The 26558-nt window shown below is 47.3% G+C and overlaps 1 protein-coding gene across 8 annotated transcripts in view; it reads right to left on the reverse strand.

Moving 5' to 3' along the window:
• Nucleotides 1–627: 627 nt before the first annotated feature.
• SPATA13 (spermatogenesis associated 13) overlaps nucleotides 628–26558 on the reverse strand; it is a 167165-nt gene continuing 141234 nt past the window's right edge. For 6 of the 8 annotated variants that reach the window (XM_070049161.2, XM_089303738.1, XM_070049163.2 and 3 more), the window contains 9 exons: nucleotides 26360–26496; nucleotides 24255–24434; nucleotides 23689–23874; nucleotides 21783–21962; nucleotides 19063–19295; nucleotides 12600–12729; nucleotides 10156–10528; nucleotides 7732–7806; nucleotides 628–4729 (listed from right to left, as the gene is read on the reverse strand). In XM_070049161.2, the coding sequence (XP_069905262.2) occupies nucleotides 4554–4729; nucleotides 7732–7806; nucleotides 10156–10528; nucleotides 12600–12729; nucleotides 19063–19295; nucleotides 21783–21962; nucleotides 23689–23874; nucleotides 24255–24434; nucleotides 26360–26496 (1670 nt within the window). In that variant the 3' untranslated portion in view covers nucleotides 628–4553. Of the gene's footprint in view, nucleotides 4734–7731; nucleotides 7807–10155; nucleotides 10529–12599; nucleotides 12730–19062; nucleotides 19296–21782; nucleotides 21963–23688; nucleotides 23875–24254; nucleotides 24435–26359; nucleotides 26497–26558 lie in introns of all 8 variants that reach the window. The other 2 variants (XM_070049160.2, XM_070049159.2) reach the window with 2 other exon arrangements.

Genomic DNA, 26558 nt, shown 5'->3' on the forward strand with positions numbered 1-26558 from the left:
CCCCACCAGCCTTCTAGAAGAAATCGCCACTGCCATCTACCTTTCTCCACTCTTTGCTATATAGGACTCCATCTCGGGGCACCGTTCGGTTTCCAGAGCTCTCAGACCAGCCCAGGAAGGGGCGGGCCAGGCCACACTGGAAGTCCTGGCTCAGAAACCTTTATAGGAACCCTTTTCTGATTACAGTCACAGCAAACAATGGGCTGTTTACTCCGCTTTTCCGAACTGTTAATTAGCGGAGGAAATTCTTTTCTACCCCACTCCCAAAAGTAAGAGAGCCCCTGGACACTGGCCAACGTCCTACTGGAGGGTCCCGCCCACAGCTTTGGGGTCCAAAGGGGCATAAAGGCAAATTCTATCTGCCCTCCACCATGGATAGCAAAGCTGCTGCTACAATCGAAGACCTCTCACTTCCGGTTCTGTTTACAGAGCTTGCTTCAAGTGCCCAGCCCAGCCCCCACGCAGGGTCTGACCAGCTCATTCATGGATGGCTTGTGACGCAAAAAGGTTATCCAAAGACAGCAGGGCAGGCAAAGATCAGCAAGTCCCGGCCTTTCCCGGCAAGCACTCCCTGCTTCTCTTGCTCTAACCTCCCTTACTACTCAAACACATTGTAACCAGAAGCAGTTTGGCAAATGATTTTTAATATACAGAACAACAAATATAGATTCACAGCATTTACAAGAAATCATTCAAATAACATTTTTTTTTTTTTTACAAAATCCTCATTCAACAAAAATACATATCAAGTTACAGCAATCTTGTACACCCTAGTTCAGCTGTCAACAGCTAGTTCATCATTGTGGAAGTTCCCACTTTTACAAAGAACATCATCTTGATGTCGCTGAGTTAAAAAGTTACTAATAAGTCTTGCCAAATAGGTCAGCAAGTCACACACAATGGATGCTAATATTTACAAAAAAGACCAATTATTAAATTAATGAATCTGTTAAAAGCCTTTTCTATATACAAATGTCAATGCCTATGAGATAATTACAGGCAGGCAACAATGAAAAGTATTTGTAGCTAAATAAATTTACATCGAATACTTAGGCTTCTTTTTTGGTCAAGACCAGCTAGCTTGCACTTAGTTCTTCCTGAAGTCTTTTGAGCTCCACTTTCACTGCATCCTGAAAACAAACAGCATTAGCCAGGTGAGGCTGCACAAAGACAGCAATTTCGAGGCTGCGATGAGGGGGATGAGGGGGCAATTTTCTGCTTCTGGTTTAAGCCTACAGTGGGGCTGAGTGCAGCATCCTGGGCCTGTGCGCTATTGAAAGGGCACCTGTTCTCACTGTGGGCACTGCGCTGCGAGGGACACGTCTCTGTTTCTCTTCCCCTTGATGCAGTCATTCTGCAGAAATCTCCCCCTCAACCCAGGTGAGCAGGCTGTTCTCTCTGCCTCGGAAGCTGGGTAGAAGTGTCCTGAAGAACAGCAGGAATTTCAGTGTACAGAAACTTCCACTTGGTAAAATGCTGGGTCACCTGGGCTTCTACAGAAGGTGTCTATGGGAGCAGAGTTTTGAATTAAGCATATGTTTGCTTTCTGTCTAGACAACAGTACTGAACAGTCTTCAGCTGAAATAGGCACAAAAAGGCACAATATTCAGAAATAGCACTAGATGTTGGTAAAATGTTTCTGACAATGAAATCAGATACTCAAGTGGGAGACAAAAGACTGATCTAACGAAAGCTGTGTGGATGGTTATCATCATGAAAGCTCTGGTAAATCACTTCTCCTCTTTTTAGTTTGCAGGTCAGAGACAGACAGTGCTTACTCTCCAGAGAACATTGCGAATATTCCCTTGGATGACTGCTTAGCGTCTCCTGCAGGGCAGTGACACACTTTAGGTATGACCAACATGGAGAAGGCTGCTTGTGATCCAAGGCCATTTCAACTGTCTGTCAACAGAGTGGGCAGATTCTGAAATGTGAAAGATAGGTGAAATGCATCAAAAGATTGAGCCATTTTTTTTAGCTCACTCATATTAAGGAACATAGGGTTAAAATGAGACAGGAGGAGAGAGGAGAGAGGAGAGGAGAGGAGAGACTGCACCCACAATTCATGTAGGGGCTGTTTGTTTCTTTCCAAGGGGAACCTGTGACTTAAATAAGGAAGTTCAGCAAAAGAAAAGTGAGGATAGTTGAGTCTTCTATTCTTTGTAGAACTCAAGTATTCACTAAGAAAAATCTAAGCTAGACATAAAGATTTTCAGAAAGTCAAAGGATGGTGTATCCTTTTAAAAATGTTAACAGATTTCAAAATGGCCTGAAAATCCAGGTAGGGTCTACCCAGGACAGACATTTGATCAAGTGACTCTCACACCGTATAAAGCTGACTGGACAATTCTGGACAACTGAACCTGATTTTCTGAAAACATGTCCTGATATTCACAATCCTCTGTCAGGAAGTCCACGGAGGTAGGTGGGAACAGGAAGTCAGGGCTCGACTGGGAAATAAATTAGGACTGGTTACAAAACTTAAAGCATTTCTTCATCAGCCTGATAGTACACAGCAGGAAATGGAAACCCTCAGGGTGTTTCTTTACTGAAATTGAGTTCTCGCTGAAAATGTAACGTAAGCGAAGGATCTCTGCTTCCTTAAAGCAATTCTCTTATATTACATTACACAACACTGTTGAGAACTGCTGTACATATGTACAAGCAACTCCATGTAGCACACAGACTCCTACAGTTACTGCTGAGGTGTCCAAAAAATCAGTAAGTGCCGTTTCCAAAATGCATCATTACCCTTTGTTAGTAAAAAGGTCAGTTCTATAAATGCAGCTACAGCTGAGCCGTCTATTGGGAAACGCACAGCCACCCACAGGGGCAAATGCGGGGGAAGCCACGGCACCTCCCAAAAACCTTCCTCATGCAGCAACTTGTAGCATGAGGGGCCACAGAGGCAACCCTAGGGCGGCTTGCCACGGGGCACGGGACTCTCTCAGCACTGCTGCCGCAGGCAGGCATTCCCAGGCGACACAGGGTCACGCACAGTCACACAGTGCTCCAGGGGCCCAGCAGAGAGGCCCAGGGTTATGTTTTCTTGACGCATTTGACACGTGATGTTACCTCCTCCAGGAACAGCTCTGGATATGGGGAAAGGCAGGGAGAATGGAGGAACAGCACCCCTGGAGACGGAAGACTACACCTCTGTTGGACACTGAAGGTTTGTTTATTCGCACACAGGGGCCTGTTAGAAAAAGGAACTCTGCAAGAGCAACATACAAAAAATGGGGCTTGTCAAACGCAAACAAACTGCAACACATTCCCCTCCCGATCCAGCATGCCTGGGGGGAAGGGAAACAGCTTCTCTCTCTGATTCAGCCTGTCTTCTCCACGCGTATTTAAAACATGTGTTCTGCAAACTTTACAATATGGTCCCAGAAAAGGAGACTATTACCTGCAGGCACCAGCCCCGCGTGGCCTTCGTTAGCAAAGACTGCTCTCTCTGAGCCGAGGTATTTGGTCGAGGTCTCTCTATAAGGAATGGATTTTCAGGAATCCGCTGACATAATGACGGCACGGCTATGCACTCCTGTCCGGGGCTGACATGAGAAAGGCAGCTTCAACCCCTGGGCGGCGGGACGGCTGTGCCCCTCGTGTTTTCTCCATGGAAAGTCTGCGTGTTTGTAACTTCATCAGCCAGCAAGGACGCCAGAAGCAAGCACAGGAAGAAGCAGAGGATGCTCTTTACGGGTATCTTCCAACCAGAGTGCTTCCGTGCTTGCTGTCACAAGAGGGAAGGTAAACAGGCCTTTCCGTGGCCACCAGCTGCAGGAGTCGGGGTTTCTCAGTGACTCTGGCTCGTGGAGTTACACAAGGCACTCGGGCAGGTGAGGACCTGGTTTGAGAAGGACGTGCCGGGCTGCCTGCAGCAGGATTCTCGCTCCCGCTCCTGGCAGCAGAATCAGGAGGGAGCTTCCACCCCTGCACTGCAGGCCACGCTGCAGGGTGGCTGTGGCCACAGGTGTCCCTCCTCAGCCTGTGAGGATCAGCCCTGCAAGACAGATCCTGCACACGTGGCAGCTGACAACACCGGGAACACCACGGCCATGGCCCCTGCAGCTGTGGGTCCGCTAATACTACGGAAGGGAGGAAGAGCTCGCCTTCTCGGTGTGACCAGACACGTGCTAGAGCAAGCAGCAGTGTCTTAGCGACTCCGTTAACGACTCCCTTCACAATCAAATACAGCAGTGACCCACCAGGGACCCCCTGCTTCGGATGAAACGTGCTCGGACCGCAGCAGGAGCGCGCTCAGCCTGGCACGGCTCACCGGGGCCACAGCATCGGCCTCCGCTGTAGAACACGACACGGGCTGCTGGGCGGGCCCCGGGGGCTCTGGTGCAGACAAGCGGTGCGTCATGACCTTCTCTTCCCTTCCATGAAGGCAGCTGGATCTCCGAAGACAGAAGGGAGCCCAAGCCCTTCGGCTCCTTCATTGATCCCCGAAAGAAGTTTTCAGCACTGGGTCTCAGACATTTCCTGCAGAAGAAACCAAAATGGTTCTCTTCTTCACAGCCCCCTCCAGGGAAGTGCAGCCCCCGTGTTCACTTCCTGAAGGGTGTGAGCTTATTGAAGGTGTGCCAGAAGAGCGAGGGCTTCCTCTTGGGCTCTGCCAGGGCAAAGACCTGCTGCTGGGGCACGCTGGTGGGCACGGTGACGTGGCGCTGGTGCATGGGGTGCAGGTTCTGGTGCGGCGGGGCCACGGGGCATCCGCTGTAGCCTGACTCGAGAGGAGAAGAAGACAGAACACAGGCTGAAGGGCACTCTTCTACCACAACGCCAAAGCAAAAGGTGGCAAGACTCCAAGTTCTTAGCTGATTCTTAATACACGTTATCCAAAAGAACCCCTAATGGCTATCGTGGAATACTCATTAGGATGAGAGACTACGTGTGGGACTTAAGGTCGGTTAGTTCACTGGATCCTCCCAGGACCACGCAGGGAAGGCACCATGACGTCAAGGTGCCAAGAAGGGCACTGAGGCCCCAGAAGGCCTCGTGAGGCAGAACTGGAACTGCTCTGCCTGTTGGGATCTGAAGCAAGAAAATCCTCCCAGTGAAAGCCTGGAGTTCACACTGCCTCAGCCCAAATCCCACTCTGCCACTTCACAGCTGGAATTACTGGGGAAATCATTTGATTTCCTGGTGCCTCAGTTTCCTGATCTCTAACATGGAGGTTCATAGAACCTACCAGGTTGCTATGAGAATTAAATGAATGTAAGAGCTTACAAAAGGAACCCCTACCTGGCCGGCGCTGTGGCTCACTTGGCTAATCCTCCGTCTGCGGTGCCAGTACCCGAGGGTCTAGTCCCAGTTGGGGTGCCAGGTATTAGTCCCGGTTGCTCCTCTTCCAGTCCAGCTCTCTGTTGTGGCCTGGGAGGGCAGTGGAGGATGGCCCAAGTGCTTGGGTCCCTGCACCCGCATGGGAGACCGGGAGGAAGCACCTGGCTCCTGCCTTTGGATCGGCGCAGCGCCGGCCGTAGCGGCCATTAGGGGAGTGAACCAACGGAAGAAAGACCTTTCTCTCTGTCTCTCTCTGTCTATAACTCTCTCTCTGTCTCTCTCTCTCACTGTCTAACTCTGCCTGGCAAAAATAAATAAATAAATAAAGGGTCCCCTACCTAATTGCTTTAAACAAAATCATCTCATCAGAATAGACATTTTAAATGTGTGTGGTGGTAATTAGAGATAGACTGAAATTAGTTTAAGATGGAAAGGTAACTGCATGTGGCAGCACGATATGAAGAATGGGGGCATTTTTGGGGTGTGGGTGGGAGGGAAGTTATGGGGTGGGGGAAGCCATTGTAATCCATAAACTATACTTTGGAAAATTATATTTACTAAATAAAAGTTTGAAAAAAGGGGGGGCATTTTTTAAAAGACATTTATTTATTTGAAAGTCAGAGTTACAGAGAGAGAGAGAGAGAGAGAAAGAGAGAGAATCTTCCATCTGTTGATTCACTCCCCAGATGACCAGGACAGGGCTGGGCCAGTCTAAAGCTAGGAGCCTGGCGGTTCTTCCGGGTCTCCTATGTGGGTGCAGGGCCCAAGTACTTAGGCCATCTTCTATTGCTTTCTCAGGCCATAGCAGAGAGCTGGATCAGAAATGAAGCAGCCAGGACATGAACTGGCATCCGTATGGGATGCCAGCACTGCAGATGGTGTTAACCCACCGAGCCACAGCACTGGCCCCAAGAGAGGGGATTTTGAAGCAGACAGGACTTGGTGCAGAACCCAAGCCTAACCTGACTTGCCAGAAGGCTTCCCTTGACTCAGGGGGTGACACAGAGGATGAACTAAGACAGCCCACGTAAGTTGCCCAGCATGGGGTCACCTAAGAACATCTGTGTTCCTCTGTTCCCCAGGAGCCCAGCTGTTGTTGAGTGACTCAGAAATTACAGAGAGAAACTGATAAATCAAATGGGTATTAAAATCAGAAACATGAAAAAAATAGTACAATGGGCCTATCTGCCTTGAAGATACAACTTAGGGAAGAAAAGATCTGCATTTGCAGAGAAAGCAGGGGGCCGCTAAGTGTCTGGTAATGACTCCTTCTTAGCCCATTGGCTGATGGCCTAGTACAACCTGGGCTTTAACTGGTCTTCCTTTTTGCATTTTCAGTTAGGAAAACACAGCATGGGATCACTTTCATAGCACAAATCCTTCCTAGCCTACAAAGTTGATCTGAATAAAGTTCCTAGGAATACCGTGCTCATGTTTGTAACAAAAATCCCCATTACTGAATTCCCTCTGGGTTAGAGCCTGTGCGGTGTCTCTACTGTGGAGACCTCTGTGTGCACAGGGACTCCCACGTGCACGCCCGAGCCTTGCTGCTTCTGCTGCAGACGCCAGGCTACTCTGATGTGTGTGGAGGCCAGACGGCCACTTCTCAACTAGCCTGTGCGTCTCCACTGTGTTGATCTCCCTGCCTGATGGGCTGGATTTATGGCTCTTTCCTTCCTACACTGGGATGTGGCCAGCCCAGAGCCAACAAGAAGCTTGGGGTTGGTGATTCCTTAATGTGCCCCAGGCACAGTCTTTAGTTTGCCTCAGACTGGTGACCTTGGCCTGGTGAGTAACACTACCATGCCCTCAGGAAGGTGAGGGGCAGAGGTCTGGGCAGGACAGGGTGGTCTGTCATCCTCTGGTGCCATCTCCAGTGACATCTTCTATGTCAAGTTCAAAAACCAAATGCAGACTATGGTCACCTGTCCATGAGGTTGGGTCTGCCCTTCGGCGTCTCACCCTTACTCCTCCTCTCCCTCACTCGGAGCTGGTCACAGACTTACAGTTTGGGCCCTTCCTCTATTTTCATGACAATACTTTTTTTTTTTTTTTTTTTTGACAGGCAGAGTGGACAGTGAGAGAGAGAGACAGAGAGAGAAAGGTCTTCCTTTGCCGTTGGTTCACCCTCCAATGGCCGCCGCTGCAGCCGGCGCACCGCGCTGATCCTGGCAGGAGCCAGGAGCCAGGTGCTTTTCCTGGTCTCCCATGGGGTGCAGGGCCCAAGCACCTGGGCCATCCTCCACTGCACTCCCTGGCCATAGCAGAGAGCTGGCCTGGAAGAGGGGCAACCAGGACAGAATCCAGCGCCCCAACCGGGACTAGAACCCGGTGTGCCGGCGCCGCAAGGTGGAGGATTAGCCTATTGAGCCACGGCGCCGGCTCTATTTTCATGACAATACTAACACCCACCCAGGAGACAAAGCCCCTTCCGAAACTTACCTTTGGACTTTCCATGTCCCGTCTTTTGGGCATTCAACATGGCAAGCTTCTTTTGATTTTCTGAGATTTCCATTCCTGGATTCAGAAACAAACAACAGTATATTCAGAGCAAATAGAAACACCTTAGAGTAGAACGTGCAGCATGACCCAAATCAGGGCTGAGGCATTTACCATTACCCGGATCCATGGAGTGTGGTCCTCAGAACCACAAGAGACTGAAACCGTGGCAGAGGACAGTCACACACGTGAAATGGGTGCTTGTGTAAAGCCAGACACACTGGGCCAATGTTCATTCAGGATCATCTAATACGACCCTGAAGGGTGAAGCTCAGGAGATGACAAAGCGGAAGGGTTCCCCGGGTGTGTCCCCTACATTCTGTGAGCTTTGTGGATCAGGGATTCAATCGTGAATGAATGTACCACCCCAGAGGGGGAACTGGACTTTGTATCACATCTGGGCACACTGTGTGCCATGAACTCCCCCCACGCTCTGCAGTTCTAGAGCAGATGGATGCCGTCGCACCCATGTGCAGACTGGCTGGGAACGGCTGCACTGGCCAAACGGGATAAGACAAGCTGCAGAGAGAGACTGAGGGACAGGCCCAGGGAACAGCCTTCTCCAATGGAAAGCCTTCCCTCCCGGAGGCAGGTGCTGGCTCCACTGGGGCCTCTGTGGCTGATGCTGCCAGAGTCTGTGGGTGCCACCATCATTTACCCCAGGCACAGCGGCCTCAGTGGCACAGGGACACACAGTACCTGAGGTCAGTGGAAGCTGGGAAGACAAAGCAGCCCTGATGTCCTCGGTGCCATGGAGGAGGGAGATGGGGATGTACATAGGCAGCGTTGCTGGGTCTGAATGGACTGTGGCAGCAAAAGTAACTCCAAGTGCTTTTTGCAGGCACCAGCGTTATGGCACGGCAGGCTAAGCCGCCACCTGCAACACTGGTATCTCATATGAGCACCAGGTTGAGCACCGGCTGCTCAACTTCCCATCTAGCTCGCTGCTAATGCAGCTGGGGAAGCAGCAGAAGATAGCCCGAGTGTTTGGGCCCCTGAACCCAAGTGAACCCAAGTGGGAGGCCCAGATGAAATTCCTAGCTACTGGACTTGGCATGGCCCAGCCCTGGCTGTTGCAACCATTTGGGGAGTGAACCAGCAGAGAGAACTGTCTGTTTCTCCCTCTTTCTGTAACGCTGCCTTTCAAATAAATAAATGTGTTTTTAAAGTGCTTTTTGCAAAGTTACTATGGAGGAGGCAGCTTCAAGAATCATCTGAGGGGCCGGTGCTGTGGCACAGTGGGTAAAGCTGCCACCTGCAGTGCCAGCATCTCATATGGGCGCTGGTTCAAGTCCCAGCTGCTCCACTTCCGATCCAGCTCTCTGCTATGGCCTGGAAAAGCAGTAGAAGATGGTCCAAGTGTTTGAGCCAGTATACCTTCATGGGAGACCCCAAGGAGGCTCCTGGCTCCTGGCTTCAGGTCTGTGCAGCTCCAGCCATTGCAGCCAATTGGAGAGTGAACCAGTGGAAGGAGGACTCACTCTCTCTCTCTCTCTCTCTCTCTCTGCCTCTCCTCTCTCTGTGTGTATCTCTGACTTTCAAATACATAAATAAACTTTTTTTTTTTTTTTAAGAAAAGAATCATCTGGCATTTCTGATGGGCTGGGTGAGAATGACTCAACATGCTTTGGTCTCTGGGGTCACACTGAGGCAGCTTTAAATGCTACCCAGCCATGTTCTAAGAGTAAGTCAGTTCTTTAAGCCTCCATTTTCTCATCTGTAAAATGTGTATAATCGTAGTAACCACATCCTAGGGACTGAATGAGACAAACCAGAAACTGGAGCAGAGTCTTGGCAGCAGTGACTAATGAATGCTGTCTGCAGTAACTACATGGTAGGGTCTGTCTTCTAAAGCCAAGTCTGGCTCCAAGTAGTCAGATGAATCTAGGTCCTCTGAACATGTGGCAAGGAGACCAGGGCTCATTTTCAGTGAGTTTGGCTGTCCTTTGGTACTGTGGAGGACTGATTTGGGGATCCTCCTCAGATACCAAGATCTGTGGATGCACAAGTCCTTAGTAGTTAGTATTTGCATTGAACCTGTGCACACTCCCTGTACACTCTAAACCATCTCTGGATAATTCAGAACATCTAATACAGTGGAAAAACTATGCAAATAGTTGTAGTGTATTGTTATGGGATCTGCAGTTGGCTGAATCTGCATATTCGGAACTCATGTATACAGAGGGTCGACTGCACTGGGATTTGCAAACCCTTTCTCTTTTCCCAATTGCAGGATTTAGTTTCGAAGAAGGGGGTGATGGCGAGGGCCAGGGCCAGGGCCAGGGCCAGGCAGGCCTGTGGCGTGGGGTGAAGGATGAGGTCAGAAGCAGAGGCAGATGAGCCCCGGGGTCACTGATGGCTGCTCACCCATCTCCTGGTCCTCCTGTACCCGCAGCCTCTCATCCGCACAGGCCTGCAGCCACCTCGCCTTGTCTTCCTGCTTTTTGGCACAGAACAGATGAACCTCAGAAGTGGTCCTACTGACGAGCTTGAAGGCGTTTCTCACACTGAGGTTCCAGTCCTTGTCCCGCCCGTCCTCCACGTCCACAAGCTCCATCTCGTCCATGTCTATGCGGCCCTTGTAGTACAGCATGTCCCGGCGCAGCAGGTCCTTCTTGCAGGACACCAGCTGGTGGTCGAACAGGAAGAACGTCCGCTGCTGGCTCCTGCCCTGCTTTGTGATTTTGGTCAGTTCCCCAGAATGAATCAGCTCTGAGCTTCGATCTAAAATATCCAGTCCCTGGAGAGAGAAAAACACGCTTCCAATAAAGCCGCCACCAGCAACACCAGCATCCCATATGGGCGCTGGTTCAAGTCCTAGTTGCTCCACTTTCAATCCAGCTCCTCGCTGATGGCCTGGGAAAAGTCTCAGAAGATGGCCAAGTGTTTGGGCCCCTGCCACCCATGTGGGAGACCCAGAAGAAGCTTTGGGCTCCTGGCTTTGGCCTGGTCCACCCCTGACCATTGTGGCCATCCAGGGGAGTGAACCAGCAGCTGAAAGATCTCATTCTGCTTTTCTCTATATAACTCTCACTTTCAAATAAATTAATAGATTTAAAAAAAAATCTTCCAATTCAGATTCTTCTGGGTGTTTGGCACATAGAAGGGGCCCCTGATAGTCTTTTTAGCATTTTCCAGTAACTTCAGACCATCCACAGCCTTCCTTCCTTCACAGGTGGGCAGGACCTCAAAAGCCATTTAAAAATTGCTTCTTGATTGCCTTGTGCATGAAATTTCTTTGTCCCCCTACTCAGTGAGAAAACATCATAGAACCTTTAGGTTACCTGAGGAGTCTTTCGGACCTAAAACTCCAGCGAAATGTATGCTAACTTAATATGATTGGTCAAGATCTGAAACAGAAGCTGACCAAGACTGCCCCTCTCAGGATAAGGAAGCACTGGGAGGTTGGAACGTGGGGGAACACAGAACACCAGCGTACACGCTCTTGTGGCTTCTGAAGTCACGTGTACGGCAGCTCCCTGGAGTAACAACTAGTTTAGGGCCCTGGCAATGAAACCAGGCAGCAAACTGTGGTAAGAACCAAGAAAACTTCTGAAGGTAAATCAGCCCTTCATTGTCAGAGTCCAAGATCAGAATGAAAAGCACACTTTTACAATATTTAGGTTGGATCTAATCCAATGTTACTTTATGGTATTTGGTACAACACCAGCCTTTGTTTCTTTAAGATTTTATTCCCCTTTAATCTTAGCCATGTACAACAGTTTTTGGATGCAAAAAAGCTCCACTCTGAAGCAGTTCTTCTATTTACTTGCTTAGAGCAATGTGTGCCCTAGATTCTTTTCTTACAAAACAAAGGAGTTAGATTCAGCCATCTTTGAGATCCCATCTATGCAACAGAAGTCCATAAGTCGCTTGAAATATAGGTAATTTTTCCCAACTTCCACCACTATGCCCTTCAGTGACTAAAACCCTAACTTCTCAATGCATCTTCTTGGTCGTTTTGGGGAGCAAGTTCTCCCCAGTTGATGAGTATACAAATTTTTCTTGTTCTGAACACAATCTGAATGGTGTCAGCCTACTGTTCTTCCTAACAGTGGAAGAGCACAGTGGGTACATGTACAGACTTAGAAGCCAGGTTGCGTGTTTGAGTCTCAATCCAGGGCTGCCACTTTGTAGTTGTGTGGCCTTGGGGCAAGCTATTTAATCTTTCTGTGCTTAAGTGTTTCCCATCTGTTAAATGGGTGTTATCTATACTGCCTAATTCTTAGGATTGCTGAGAGGATCAAGTGAGTTTGTGTACACACACAGCTTAGACCAGTGCCAGACAAAAGCAAAGTGATAAACAGTCACTGCAGTTTCTATAAACAAATAAGAAAGGCTTGTGTACATGTGTGTGTATTTGCTGGGCCATTACGGGTCATAGTAAGTAGTGCTGCTGCTGCTTACAGTAGCGTCTGAGGTTGGTAATTTTTCTCCCTAACTTGAAGAGATGGGAAAATTAATCTTGCCCAGATCTGACAGGATCCAAATGCAGGCAGTAACTCAGACTCCCCCTGCTCCTACCACTGTCTTATGTGACTGTATGTGAAATATACTCCAGCTGCCCCCATGGAGTTGACTCTACTGGGAGAGATGGAGCCTGGGCAGTAAATTAATCACAGGCACCTTTCAGATTTTTATTTCTTTGTCTGCAAGGAGGATAGAGTGTTGACTGGTAAATGCAGCAAAGTGTATATAAGCTATTAACGTGCTCAGCCACAGGATATTTAAGTATGTCACCACTAGGTCAAAGGTACAGAAAGGCTGGTGCTGGGTGACATGGTGCTGGTGGCTCCGGGGTCTTCACTTACCTCCCAGCCCACGATGGACACCTGCCAGCGGGCGATCTTGTCAATGCTTTCCAGCTTCCGTTTGCGCTCATTGATCAAACAGGCCACATTCTTCATGGCCTCATAGGCTGCCTTTATGTTGTTGTAATCACTACAAAATGGGAGGTTACTTTTAGTCATACAACATGCAACTCACAAATGAGAGCTGACAAAATAATGCGTTCAATCCCCGACTTGTATACTAATAGTCTAGACGAAGTGGCATTCAAATAATAGCTATTGTTTCCTTGTTCTGTTCCCCCATGAATAGACCACAGTCTGCATAGGTTAAGGGAGCTGACGGAATGGAATGCAATTCAGAGTTATCTGGAATAAGAATGTTTTCATTCACTTCCCAGAAATCACAACGAATGAATGTAAATGCCACAAGAATTAAGTTCTAGCCACTGTGACAATGGAATATTTTTGTTAATACAGAAAGAGTAATCTTTTTTCAGTGCTTTGATTCTGGTTTAACCGGTTTTGTCCTGTGAGATACTTTTTAAATCCCGCACCATTTCAAGAGCAGTTATTTGCTGGGTTTCATCGTTTAGGTTGCTCAGGAAGGGAAGGAAGAGGATGAAAGCCACAGATTCAGATACCTGAATCTGAGTTATGCCAGTGCTAGAGGGGCACTTGGCTCAGCAACACATCTGCAATTCTGTTGTTTTGCATACACTACAGTCAAATCAAATTCGGATTCTCCCCAGCAGAGTCCTGTTCCCAGGCCTCCACAATTGTATGCAATGGAAAAACAAATGACATACTTCCAATCTCACACAGGCTAGAAAACAGGTAATTTGAAGTTTTGCATTCTGGTTTTGTTCAGCCTTAATAATTTGGGACATGTAAACAATCACCCACTAATGGGAGGAACCTTCTACTTTCCTGTAGCAACTTTCTTTTTTTAAAAAGATTTACTTATGGGGCTGGCTTTGTGGCGTAGTAGGTTAAAGCCCTGGCTTGAAGTGCCGGCATCCCACATGGGCACCGGTTCAAGAACCGGCTGATCCTCTTCCAATCCAGCTCTCTGCTACTGCCTGGGATAGCAGTAGAAGATGGCCCAAGTCCTTGGGCCCCTGCACCATTGTGGGAGACCTGGAAGAAGCTCCTGGCTCCTGGCTTCAGATTGGCATAGCTCCGGCCATTGCGGTCACCCGGGGAGTGAACCAGCGGATGGAAGACCTCTCTGTCTCTACCTCTCTCTGTAACTCTCTCTTTCAAATATATATATATATATTATATATATATTTTATATATATAATATATATTTTATATATATATATTTTTTTTTAATAGTCAAGATCTGCAAATGCTCATATTGAAAAGTGCCCTTAGGCCGGCGCCGCGGCTCACTAGGCTAATCCTCCGCCTAGTGGCGCCGGCACACCGGGTTCTAGTCCCGGTTGGGGCGCCGGGTTCTGTCCCGGTTGCCCCTCTTCCAGGCCAGCTCTCTGCTGTGGCCCGGGAGGGCAGTGGAGGATGGCCCAAGTGCTTGGGCCCTGCACCCCATAGGAGACCAGGAGAAGCACCTGGCTCCTGTCTTCGAATCAGCGCAGTGCGCCGGCCGCAGTGCGCCGGTCACAGCGGCCATTGGAGGGTGAACCAATGGCAAAAGGAAGACCTTTCTCTCTGTCTCTCTCTCTCTCACTGTCCACTCTGCCTGTAAAAAAAAAAAAAAAAAAAAAAAAAAAAAGTGCCCTTTAACAGAAAAATTATGGAGTAGGGAATAGGACAAAGCTATTAAATCACCACTCAGGATGCCTACATCCAGTATCAGAGTGCCTGGCTGAGTTCTGGCTCTACTTCCAACTCCAGTTTCTTCTCACTAACGCTCATTCCAGGGAACAACAGATGATGATGAGGCCCAAGTGCCTGGGTCGCTGCCACAACGTGGGAGACCAAGATTGAGTTCTGGGCTCCTAGCTTCAGCCTGACCCAGCCCAAGCTATTGTGGGCATTTGGGGAGTGAAGCAGCAGATGGAAGATCCTCCTGTGCCTCTCTGTCTTTCAAATAACTAAAATTCACTGTAACTAAAATTACAATGAAGACAACAAATTAAAAAAGAGAGAAAAAAATCAACTCAATACAGTAATTCTCCCTTGTCCATGACTAGTTTTTCTAACATCCTGAACTTGTCTCAAACTGCAGATACAAACCATTATATGTATGAGAGTACTACAAAACTTTGAGGAAAATTAAAAATTTTGGTGCAAAAACATTTTGAAATCCACAATAGTTTTTCTGTAACATTTAATGAACATTTTTAAGACTCTTTATATGTATGAATTTCAAATTTTTTTACACCAAAACAAACTAATTCCATTTTTAGATAACTTTTTGAAGTAACCTTGTGATATACTTTTTCCTATACATATACACCTAGGATAAAGTTTAATTTATAATTCAGTCACAGATTGACAATAATAATAAAACAGAACCATTATAACAATATAATAAGTTAAACTATGAGTGTGTATTTCCAGAATTTTCCATTAAATCTTTTCAAATAGTTGCCCTTGGGTAGGTGAAACTGCTGAAACCCTGGAAAGCGGAAGCCTGGTAAGGGGGGGGCACTGTTGTGCTGTCCTGCACAGAACAGCAAATTAATAGTTGTTGTTCTCTCTGTCTCTGAGCACCTAAGGGGAGACTTCTTTAAAAAGGGAGCCATTTTTGGGGGCAATGTTGTGGTGTTAGCAGGTAAAGCTACAGTCTGTGATGCCGGCATCCCATATGGGTGCTGGTTCATGTCCTGGCTGCTCTACTTCCAATGTAGCTCTCTGCTAATGGCCTGCGAGCAAAAGATGGCTCAAGTGTTTGGGCCCCTGTCATGCATGTAGGACAGCAACCCAGAAGAAACTCCTGGCTCCTGGTTTTGGTCTGGCCCAGACCTGGCTGTTGTGGCCACCTGGGGAGTGAACCAGTAGATGGAAGATCGATTCTCTCCCTCCCTCTCTACCTCCCTCTCTCTCTCTTACTTTGTCTTTCAAATAAATAAATAAGTCTTAAAATGGGGGGGGGGGTAACCTTTTACAATTAGATTGAAATCTTTTTTTTTATCCACCTGAAAGAGTTACAGAAAGGCAGAGGCAGAGAGAGAGAGAGATCTTCCAAACGCTGGCTCACTCCCCAAATGGCCACAACGGTCAGAGCTGGGCCAATTCGAAGCCAGGATCCAAGAGTTTCTTCCAGGTCTCCCATATGGGTGCAGGAGTCCAAGGACTTGGGCCATCTTCTACTGCTTTCCCAGGCCACAGCAGAGAGCTGCATAGGAAGTGGAGCAGCCAGGTCTCAAACTGGCGCCCATATGGGATGCTGGCACTGCAGGTGGCAGCTTTACCTGCTACGCCACAGCACCCGCCCCTAGATTGCAATCTGTTTTTTTAAATTTTTTAATTTTTATTTTTTGACAGGCAGAGTTAGACAGTGAGAGAGAGACAGAGACAGAGTTATAGACTGAGAGAGAGAGAGAGAGAGAGAGAGAGAGACAGAGAGAGACGTCTTCCTTCTGTTGGTTCACTCCCCTAATGGCTGCTACAGCCGGTGCTGCACTGATCCAAAGCCAGGAGCCGGGTGCTTCCTCCTGGTCTCCCATGCGGGTGCAGAGACCCAAGCACTTGGGCCATCCTCCGCTGCCCTCCCATGCCACAGCAGAGAGCTAGACTGGAAGAGGAGCAAGTGGGACTAGAACCCAGAGCCCCAACCGGGACTAGAACCCGGGGTGCCGGTGCTGCAGTCAGAGGATTAGCCAAGTGAGCCACGGCACTGGCTTGAAAGTAACAGGGAGGTCAGTGAACAGCAGACTCTAGCTAAGGGTTTTAATTTAGAGAATTAGCACTAGAGAGTTCGTGAAATAGAGAAAAGCAAATTACATTTATCAAAAAAAAAAAAAAAAAAAACCAGAAAAGTTAGGGAATCCAAGAAATAATAATAAAAGTATGAAAACAGATCATGATAAGAAGCCAGAGAAAATACAAGTAATTAAGAAGCAAAGAGTTCTTGAAAGACATGGGCATGCAGTTTATGCATTCTTATGCATTACTGTGTGGCCTGGCAGAATTGGTGCCTTGCTACTGTCCTGGCCCTGTAGGCTTCCCAGCCACAGCCAGATGAGAACACCAGCAATCAGCATGGCACTGCACTGTGGTGGCATTTTCCCATGTGGCAGACAATGGGCGTGCCTCTTCCAATGCTGAATGGGTGATGCACCCTCTTACATGGAGTCATGGCAAGGCTATGTACATGCAGGACAATGATGGGTTGCTGTTAAGTAAGCAAGGGATAAGTGGTTCCCCTATATGGCTAGGATACAAGGGACTGAGAAGAATCCAGAAACAATCCAAGCTGACAATAAAGTGTGTGGTCATTCAGAAGCTGAGGCTCCAACACACAAGGTGACACAGGGCAAACCCAGTCACGGAAAGACCCTGGTGCTCCTCTATCCTGTGGGTATTCCCTAATCTGTCATGCTTCAAACTTTTGTATATCTTTACCCCTTCTATACAGTAACCTTTTTTGGTGTAGTAAATACTTCTCAGGGAGTGAGCTGTTGTCAACCAAGGTAAGGAGTACAGGAGTACAGGAGAGAAGGAACGAATTTGTGAGGCTACAGGCACACCTGTAACACCTGTGTTCCTGCGTGCTGCACTGGGGCTCAGCCAGCTGCAGAGGGTATTTATAGACCTTCTTACTGGCATGAGGAGGAACCCATCAAGGGCGTTGTCAATCATCCTTATTTAAAAACGGCTGGTGCTGGTGCTGTGGCATAATAGGCCAAGCCTTCGCCTGCAGTGCCAGCATCCCAAATAGGGGCCGGTTCATACACTGGTTGCTCCGCTTCCAATCCAGCTCTCTGTCTATGGCCTGCCTGGGAAAGCAGTGAAAGATGGTCCAAGTGCTTGGGCCTCTGCACTGGCTTGGGAGACCTGAAAGAAGCTCTGGACTCCTGGCTTTGGATTGGCACAGCTCTAGCTGTTGTGGCCATTTGGGGAGTGAACCGGTGGAGGGAAGACCTCTCTTTCTGTCCCTCCCTCTCTCTGTCTGTAACTCTACCTCTCAGATAAATAAATAAAATCTTTTTTAAAAAATGGTTTTTTTTAACTAACAAACAACAACAAAGGAATACGTGTGTGTGTGTGTGTGTGTGTATCTGTAAATGATAAGGACTAACACTATGGTACAAGTCCCTAGGCACGCATGGAACAGTGTGAGAATGAGATAATATTTTCATTTCTCTAGGAATGGATATTTTGGAGACTTTATCAAACATAGCAAGCCCCTTATCCATGGGGCACGTTCCAAAACACCATGCATTCTCTGTACTTTGAGTAGAGCTGAACCTGATATAAGCTATATTTTTTCCTGTGCAGATATTCCCATAATAAAGTTTAATTCATAAATACAGCACAGTAAGAGATTCAAAACAATGAGTCACAGTAAAATTGAATTATAACAATATACCACAATGAAAGTTATGCAGAAGTTAAAAGTCATTAATCTCGGCAAGCGCCGCAGCTCACTAGGCTAATCTTCCACCTGCGGCACTGACACCCTGGGTTCTAGTCCTGGTTGGGGCGCCGGATTCTGTACCGGTTGCTCCTCTTCCAGTCCAGCTCTCTGCTGTGGCCCGGGAGGGCAGCAGAGGATGGCTCAGGTCCTTGGGCCCTGCACCCGCATGGCAGACCACGAGGAAGCACCTGGCTCCTGGCTTCGGATCAGCGCAGCGCGCCAGCCACAACGCACCAGCCATAGCAGCCACTTGGGGGGTGAACCAACGGAAAAAGGAAGACCTTTCTGTCTCTCTCTCTTTCACACTAACTCTGCCTGTCAAAAAAAAAGTTCTTAATCTCTGAAATTTTCCACTTAGTAGTTTTGGAATGTGACTGACCATGGATAACTGGATTTCCACAAATGGGGGTTGGGGGTCGGGGAGGGCAGAGGAGGGAATTGCTGTACTTTATTTCAAGAGTTGACAATCGCATGCAAACACTAATCAATCCACAAACTACTCATATTGAGCTCAATGACAGTGCTAAGACTGTGTTTTATTTATTCATTATTATTTATTTACGTTCATTTTATTTGAAAGGCATAGAGAGAGAAAGAAACTTCCAATGGTTCACTCCCCAAATGCCTGCAATAGCAAGAGCGAGACCAGGCTAAGAACAAAGAGCCTGGAACTCTGGGTCTCCCACGTGGGTGGCAGGAACCCAAATACCTGAATCACCGCCATGGCCTCCCAGGGTCCACATTTAGGGGAAGCTGGATCAGAAGGCATGCGGGATGGGATGTAGGCATCTTAACCATGCCGCGCATGGTTCTGCCCGGAACTAGAGGTCATCATTTTAGGGCATCTGTCTCTGCTATGCCAGAAGCCCGTGGGGGGCGGGGGCGGGGCCGGGGTGGGGCCGAGCCTGAGGGACGCGCGAGGCAGGACTCCCTCACCTGTGCTCCTGTGTGGTGTACTTGAGCAGCTCGGCCAGCTGCAGGGGGTATTTACAGATCTTCTGCACGGGCGTGAGGAGGAAGCCGTCGAGGGCGATGTCAATCATCTGCTGCAGCAGGCGGCAGGCTTCAAAGAAGTGCCTGTACTTGCCCTGCTTCATGAGGTTGGAGAGCTCCACGCAGGCGCCCGGGTGGTTGTTGCAGTACTCGGAATAGATGGCAAAGCCCTCTTGCTGAGGAAGGGAAAGCACAGCCTCATCAGGTTACAGGCGGCTCTGGCAACAGCCCAGCCCCACACAAGAGGACACTCCTGGAAAAGGGGGAGATTGTGACTGCAACCCAGGCTGCTCCGCATGGGCTTCATGCCTGGACAGTGAACCTGTGTCTTGTCTGCAAGACGGGGCGCTGTCACAGGCTCTCAGTGGGTGGTTACCTGCGGTTCTCTCTTGGTGGGGTGAAGGGCCAGGCTGTTCTGGGATACAGCCCCACCTCCACTTACCCTGACAGGTAAAAGGGGCAGGGACCTCTGCCACACTGTGGTAGAGGCCTTTTTCTTTTCTTTTTTTTTTTACTTTTATTTAATGAATATAAATTTCCAAAGTACAGCTTATGGATTACAATGCCCCCCCATAACTTCCCTCCCACTGCAACCCTCCCCTTTCTCGCTCCTTCTCCCCTTCCATTCACATCGAGATTCATTTTCATTTCTCTTATATACAGAAGATCAGTTTAGTATATATTAAGTAAAGATTTCAACAGTTTGCATCCACATAGAAACACAAAGTGAAAAATACTGTTTCAGTACTAGTTATAGCATTAAATCACAATGTACGGCACATTAAGGACCGAGATTCTACATGAGGAGTAAGTGCACAGTGACACTCTTGTTTATGGCATCATGAATCTCCCTAGGCTCCAGTCATGAGTTGCCAAGGCTATGGAAGCCTTTTGAGTTCACCGACTCTTATCATATTTAGACAAGGTCATAGTCAAAGTGGAAGTTCTCTCCTCCCTTCAGAGAAAGGTACCTCCTTCTTTGATGACCCGTTCTTTCCACTGGGATCTCACTCGTGGAGATCTTTCATTTAGGTTTTTTTTTTTTTTTTTTTTTTTTTTTTGCCAGAGTGTCTTGGCTTTCCATGCCTGAAATACTCTCATAGGCTTTTCAGCCAGATCCGCATGCCTTAAGGGCTGATTCTGAGGCCAGAATGCTGTTTAGGACATCCGAGGCCTTTGTCTTTTAATTAAACTTGTCTCTAACTAACACGATTGAAGCTGTGGTGGAGGCCTTCCCAAGGTCAGAAGAAAGAAAAACAAAACAAAACACAGGGGTGGCGGGGTGGGGAAAACCTGTCCTGAGAATGAAATGCAGTTGTTCTCTGCTTGCCTGTGAAATTGCTATCTGCTATCTGCTTGGGTTCCTGGTGTTCTGTGTGCTAGACAGCACACAGCTCAGAATGTGTGTAAAGGAAACATCCTCAGTGAATATCTACACATGTGCAGTACTGTATCAATTCCTATAGCCTCCATGGAGCATGAGAATATCCAATCAAATGTATGCATGAAACCACATAAGGGAGACAAAGAGGCTAACACCCCTAATACTCCTCTTCCTTTGAAGCTCAGGCTTTTGGATAAAAATCCAACTGAGCCTTATGCCAGCATAATAATAATAATAATAAAAGACTGCTTCCTGGCCTTGGTGTCTCGTCTCTGTTCACGAATCCCTCTACAACACCTTCCTTATCAGTTTGATCTGCCTTTCAGGTAGCAGGGGAAGGTGGCAGACCAAAGCCCGCCTCTTGGCTTTGTCCACTGTACTTCCACTGCTGAACCTCCCTGACCAAGGCAACATGTCTAACACCAAACCCCCACCCCCTAGAGAACAGATCTTCCTAGTCAACCTGCTAATCCTTTGATAGGCAAAACCATGCAGGCAGTTTTGACTGTGACCTTTGTTGCCTACAACCCTTCTGGTCAGCTTTTCTGAAGAACACGAATTTGAACAAATATCTCTTTACCCATCTCCCCGACGGCCGTGGCAGCAGCCACGTGGCAGAGCGTGTGGCCCTCCAGGCAGACCTGCCATCTGAGGCTGGGGGCCTCACATGGCCCTGCCCCTCGACCTGACACTGGAAGCTCACATCACCATGCTATAGGATGTGGCTGCCCTGCCCACCCTGCCTGCACAAGGCTTTTCCAATGCTCCAAACATGCCCAGGCCACCTCTGGGGCCCACTCCCCAAAACATGTCATGCTCAGCTATGTGAAATCCTCTCATCCAGAGGACTGGCTCCCTTTACTGGCTCTGAAAGCTATTGGGTCCTGCACCCAGGAAGTGAAGGAGGTGGTTTTGTTGTCATGGTTATTACTTGGTAAATTAAGTAACTTGGTAAATCCTCCATCTGTAAGATGGAGGAAATAATCAGACCTGCCTCAGGTTAGCACAGCAGTCAACAGGAGACTCACAGCACGTGAAATACCGCATATTTACCAGATAGTATAAGCCAGCTGACACAGCCCTCTAACTTCAAACTACATTAGGGGAATTTGAAAAATGACTTGGGGTATTTAGGCAAACACTGTCCTCATAAATCAATCACATTTAGCATAGAAATTTCTACTGTACGGGAAATTAATCTAGCAAACAAACAAAACAAAAACTCCTGTTGTTAGTGCAGTAACCGGATGCACTAATACTGAAGCAAAGGGTGACCTACGTGCTGCAGAAAGCAGGATCCTATTTCACTTAAATGAGGCTCCTCTTTGTTGTACCGTTTCTCAAGGTCTTTCAGGAATTTTCTTTGGAATTTGTAAATATCTTCAATGTTTCCAAAAATAGTGGCTAGTTGCGAAACAGTGAACATTCCTGTATGCTTACGACACTGTCGAATGTAACCCTGCAAAATACAAAAGCAAACTTTATTTATCTGGAAGTTCAAAGAAATTCTTTATTTGAATAATATAGTTCTTAGGGCCCTATGCCAGAGCATTTGGAATTTTAATCAGAGAAAATTATTTTAACTTCTCTGAGTCCCTGATGAAATGATCTTATTTCCATGACTACAATTTGCCAGAAATATTTGAAGAACAAAAGAAACATGAAAAGCTTCATGCAGCTGGATGTATCATCGAAGACATCACAGGAAGTTTCCAGAAACAAGTTTCAAATGGCAGTTTCAAATACCAAAGCTCAAAAACTGGTGTTGCCACACTTTTTTCTAAACTCTTAAGATAATCATTTTCCCATCATGAATTCCATTCCACAGCCGAGAAGACTTGTCAAACACAGAATATCACCACTTGCTGAGCAGCTAACAAAGTTCTGTTCATTGTCAATCATGGCAAGGAGCTAAGAATTTCCTACCAGAGTATTCCACTGTCACCCACTTTCTAGATACACAGTAAGTCTGTACATTCTTACCCAGAGGCCTGCACTAATTAATTCTCAATGTACAACACCATGGCTATAGTGTTAGTGGCACACTAACACTTAGATATATGTAAAGTCACCTCTAAACTAGCATCATGGAATTAAACAGACTAAATGAATTAAATATAATATAAACCACTGATTATTTGGTATACATTTTCACAGAGAAAATGTGTAATGTTATAGTTCAGAGTTCAGGCTCTGGGGTTTGAATCCCTTGTCCACTACTTAACTTCTCCGTGCCTCATCTGCAACACGGGGCTCACAGGACCTGTTCAACGAGGAAGCTTTAACAGCTGAGTTAATCCAAGTAAAGGGCTGGCAAAAGTCAGCACTCAGTAACTACTAGCAACCATCATTTTAAGGTGACTACAGCCATACATCAATACAGAATAAGATGTGGCACATCTAAGCCAAACTGGCTCATCTGATCACAGAATGAGCACTGCTGATTTCCACTTGCCTTTAGCACTGAGTGGTCACAGCTGAACTCACAAGACCGACACCAGCATTCAGGAATGCTGGAATGATCAGACTGGGCCAACAATAGTGCAGTGTAATTATCTGATGAAATCCACAACAATGAAAAATATGGAAGGAAAAACTCTTTCAGATTCACATCTACTAATAATCAGTTCTCTGAAGTCAAGACAATATATTTTTTTAGAAAATAAAATTGATAGCCAATTAGACTGTGACCGTGTAAAATACAGCACTGGTTACCATCAGATAAATTTTTTTGTTTTGGTCTGTGTCAAATGATTGTGAATCTCATATGCGAGTCAGTGATCAGAGACAGTGGGGTTGGAGACAGTGACAAACCTTTGATGATTTGTAAAGCCAGGTGGGTTTCACTTTAAGGGTGTTGCCACCTTCTAGGGAAGTCATCCACTTTTAATAATCTCAAGAATTAAATCATGATAGAGCTAGCTGGAGACCGTGTCCTTAAGGAGAACCAGCTACAGTAACTGAGGGTGGGTTAGCCACAGAAACAGCCACGTATGTGTTTGCAGCAACGCAGACAGCAGGTGCTTAATGAGTCTGCGCAGGGCCCTGATGGGCCAGGCAGTGAGGAGAAATGAGGGGTGTGGAAGGGTATCAAATACGAAGGTGGGACTGGGGACGAGCTGGGGAAGGCCGCGCACGGGGGCTTCACTCTCTGCGTACTGTGACCTGCGGAGCTGGCGCCTTACCTCGCAGATATCCTTGAGGTGCTTGATGTACACCCGCTCGGTGTTCATGATCTCCTGGATGACGTTGGTCCTCATCTGGTGCTTGTTCTCAGAGTGCTTGTGGCGGGGTTTGCTGGCATCCTCCTCCTGCTCCTCCCCATGGGTGCTGCTGGAATTCTCCGACAGCTCCTCCTGATTGACTCGCAGCTGCGGTTCACACACAGGGGACAGGTGACTTGGGGAGGGGATGGTGACACCAGACCCAGTGCAGAATACCTTCCTGGTTTCTACTTCTCCATGGCAAGGCATGAAGGCAGCCCAGTCCCAGCTTACGTCTTTTTGTACTTAGCAGAGCCTCAGCCCCACCAGCAGGCTCAAGTAACAGAGCAATGGTGGCAAACAACCCGTTTACTTTTGACGAAACTTTTACTTTGACTCAGTTTTAATTTCCTACAGGTGTGATTTACATGTTGGATTAAAAACAATTACAAAAGAATGAAATCTGTGTGAAGCGTGAGATCTGGCCTGAAATGATTCTGCAGCCTGTGACAGATACTTCTGAAAAGCACAGAGCACCACATACTTACTCTCACAAAGCTTGCGGGGAACCAGGCTTCCTTATCCTCATTCCGGCCCCACCACCAGTCCTTGTTAGAGGCTTCCAGAACCTGGATGACATCGCCGGCCTTGAAGCCCAGTTCCTGGTCGTCCATGGTTACATGGTCCCACAGGGCCTCTGCGCAGACCACACTGCCATCATTGATGAGCTGAAACAGAGACAGAGGGCATGCTCAGTGTGGAAACCAAGTGGGCAGGATGGCCAGGGGCCTCAGTGTGAACTCTCTCAGGGCAACGCCAACATCTTCTGCTTCTTGTTCGGACGCACAAGGGGCATCCAGTGAACTCCCTATTGTTTGGTTATACAAAATGAGAAAATCATTCCAGGGAAAACAAAATCATGGGAGCATCTCTTAGAGGAAACCCCAAATCTATTTTAAAAGTGTACAGATGTGGGGCCGGCGCTGTGGTGTAGTGAGCTGAGCCTCCACCTATGGTGCTGGCATCCCATATGGGCACGGGTTCGAGTCTTGATCCAGCTCTCTGCAACATCCTGGCAAAGCAGAAGATGGCCCATGTGCTTGGGCCCCTGCACCTTCAAGGCAGACCTGGAGGAAGCACTGGCTCCTGGCTTTGGATCAGACCAGCTCCAGCCACTGCAGCCAGTCATTTGGGGAGTGAACCAGTGGAAGGAAGACTTTTCTATCTGTCTCTCCCTCTCTCTATAGCTCTGCCTCTCAAATAAGTAAATAAATATTTTTTAAAAGTATACAGGTGTTTCTTTACTTATATCAGGGCTGCCTCTTGAGAAACCCACTGTAAATAGAAAATATCCCAAGTGGAAAACACATTATACATAACTTACTCAACATCCCAGCTAAGCCTCACCTATCTTCCAGGTGCTCAGAACACTTCCATTAGTCTATACTTGGGCAAAATCATATCACACAAAGCCCATTTTCTAATAAAATGTTGAGTGTCTCATGTACTCTACTGAATACCCAATGAAAGTGAAAACAGAATAGTTATTTTGTTTCTCTAGCCTGGAAAAAAAATCAGAATGCAAAATTTGAAGTATGGTTTCTTCTGAATGGGTATCACTTTCACTCTATTGTGAAGTAAAAAAAAAAATTCCAAGTCAAATCCTCAAAAGTTGGGCATCACCAGTATAAAAGCTCACTTGGCTGTAAATTGGTATCTAACAAACTAAAGTATAAGAACCAAAAAACATGTTTCTGAGCAGCCAACATGTCAGCAAGATAGACCTCCTAAAGCTGTGCACGTGTGTTACTGAAGTCTCCCATCTTCCCCGGAGTGAAGTATTCAGGCCTGGTTCACAATCTGAGTAAGCTTGGAGCCAGCTTTATCGCTACTGTTATTAAAGAGAGTTCAGCATGTTCTCAGGATGTTTAAAATTTAATAAAGACAGACAATTAAGGACACACTGTAGCTGCCGATGTTTGGCTGCAGGTGCAGGTGGTTCTGCACATCTCCTTGGCTCCCAGACCTGTTGTTTCATCTTATACAGTGAGGACTGCCCATCTCAGCAGGGACCTCAGCTTGCTGAGAAGTACGCTCCACATGCCCTGCTCAAGAACGCCACAGCTGGAGGCGCCTTCTAGATTTCCACGCAAAGGGCCAGGGCTGAGTTGTGGCAGAAAGAACATGAGACTGGGAGTGAGGAACATGTGGTGAATTCCAGCTCTCCCATTTGTTAACAGGTAATTGAACCTCTCTGTTGCAGAGCGTGTATTACAATGTGGATGATAACTGTAACATTCACCTCTTTCGTCAGTTGTGAGAATTACGTAAGACTATTTCTCCTTAGTGAGATAAACCAAGATACTATGAAGAACTACATGAGACAACGAAGGCAGAAAATCTGTAAACTGAAACGTATCCCCCAGATGCTAATGACCGCTGGTCTTCTTATCTAAAGGCAACTTTCAGTTACCCAGAAAGTTCTAGCACACACATTTACCTGATCAATGTAAGAAAATAACAGTGTTGTTTTAATCAGACTTCTAGATTCCAGGATATTCTTAGTATATATACAAAAAAATTACATGGCAGACTCAGAGATGGTTTTGGACCCTGGGATCCAATATTGCCACAGTTGTGGAAATGACAGTACCTCGTTGATGGCCAGCTGTTCCCCACCTGGCTGTAGATACCGAGGGTTGGCCTGGCAAAGTTCTTCATAGCTGAAGTCTTCCTCACTACCATTGTCATCTACTAAGGCAGAGGACTCCGTACCTCCATCTGAAGAAACTTAAAAAAAAGAAAAAAGAAAATGAAGGCATGGTTTAAAAGATATAGCTAACAAATTTTTC

Source organism: Oryctolagus cuniculus, chromosome 9 (assembly GCF_051225735.1).
Source record: "Oryctolagus cuniculus isolate XC-2025 breed Fujian yellow rabbit chromosome 9, ASM5122573v1, whole genome shotgun sequence".
In the NCBI taxonomy this organism is placed as follows: Eukaryota; Metazoa; Chordata; class Mammalia; order Lagomorpha; family Leporidae; genus Oryctolagus; species Oryctolagus cuniculus.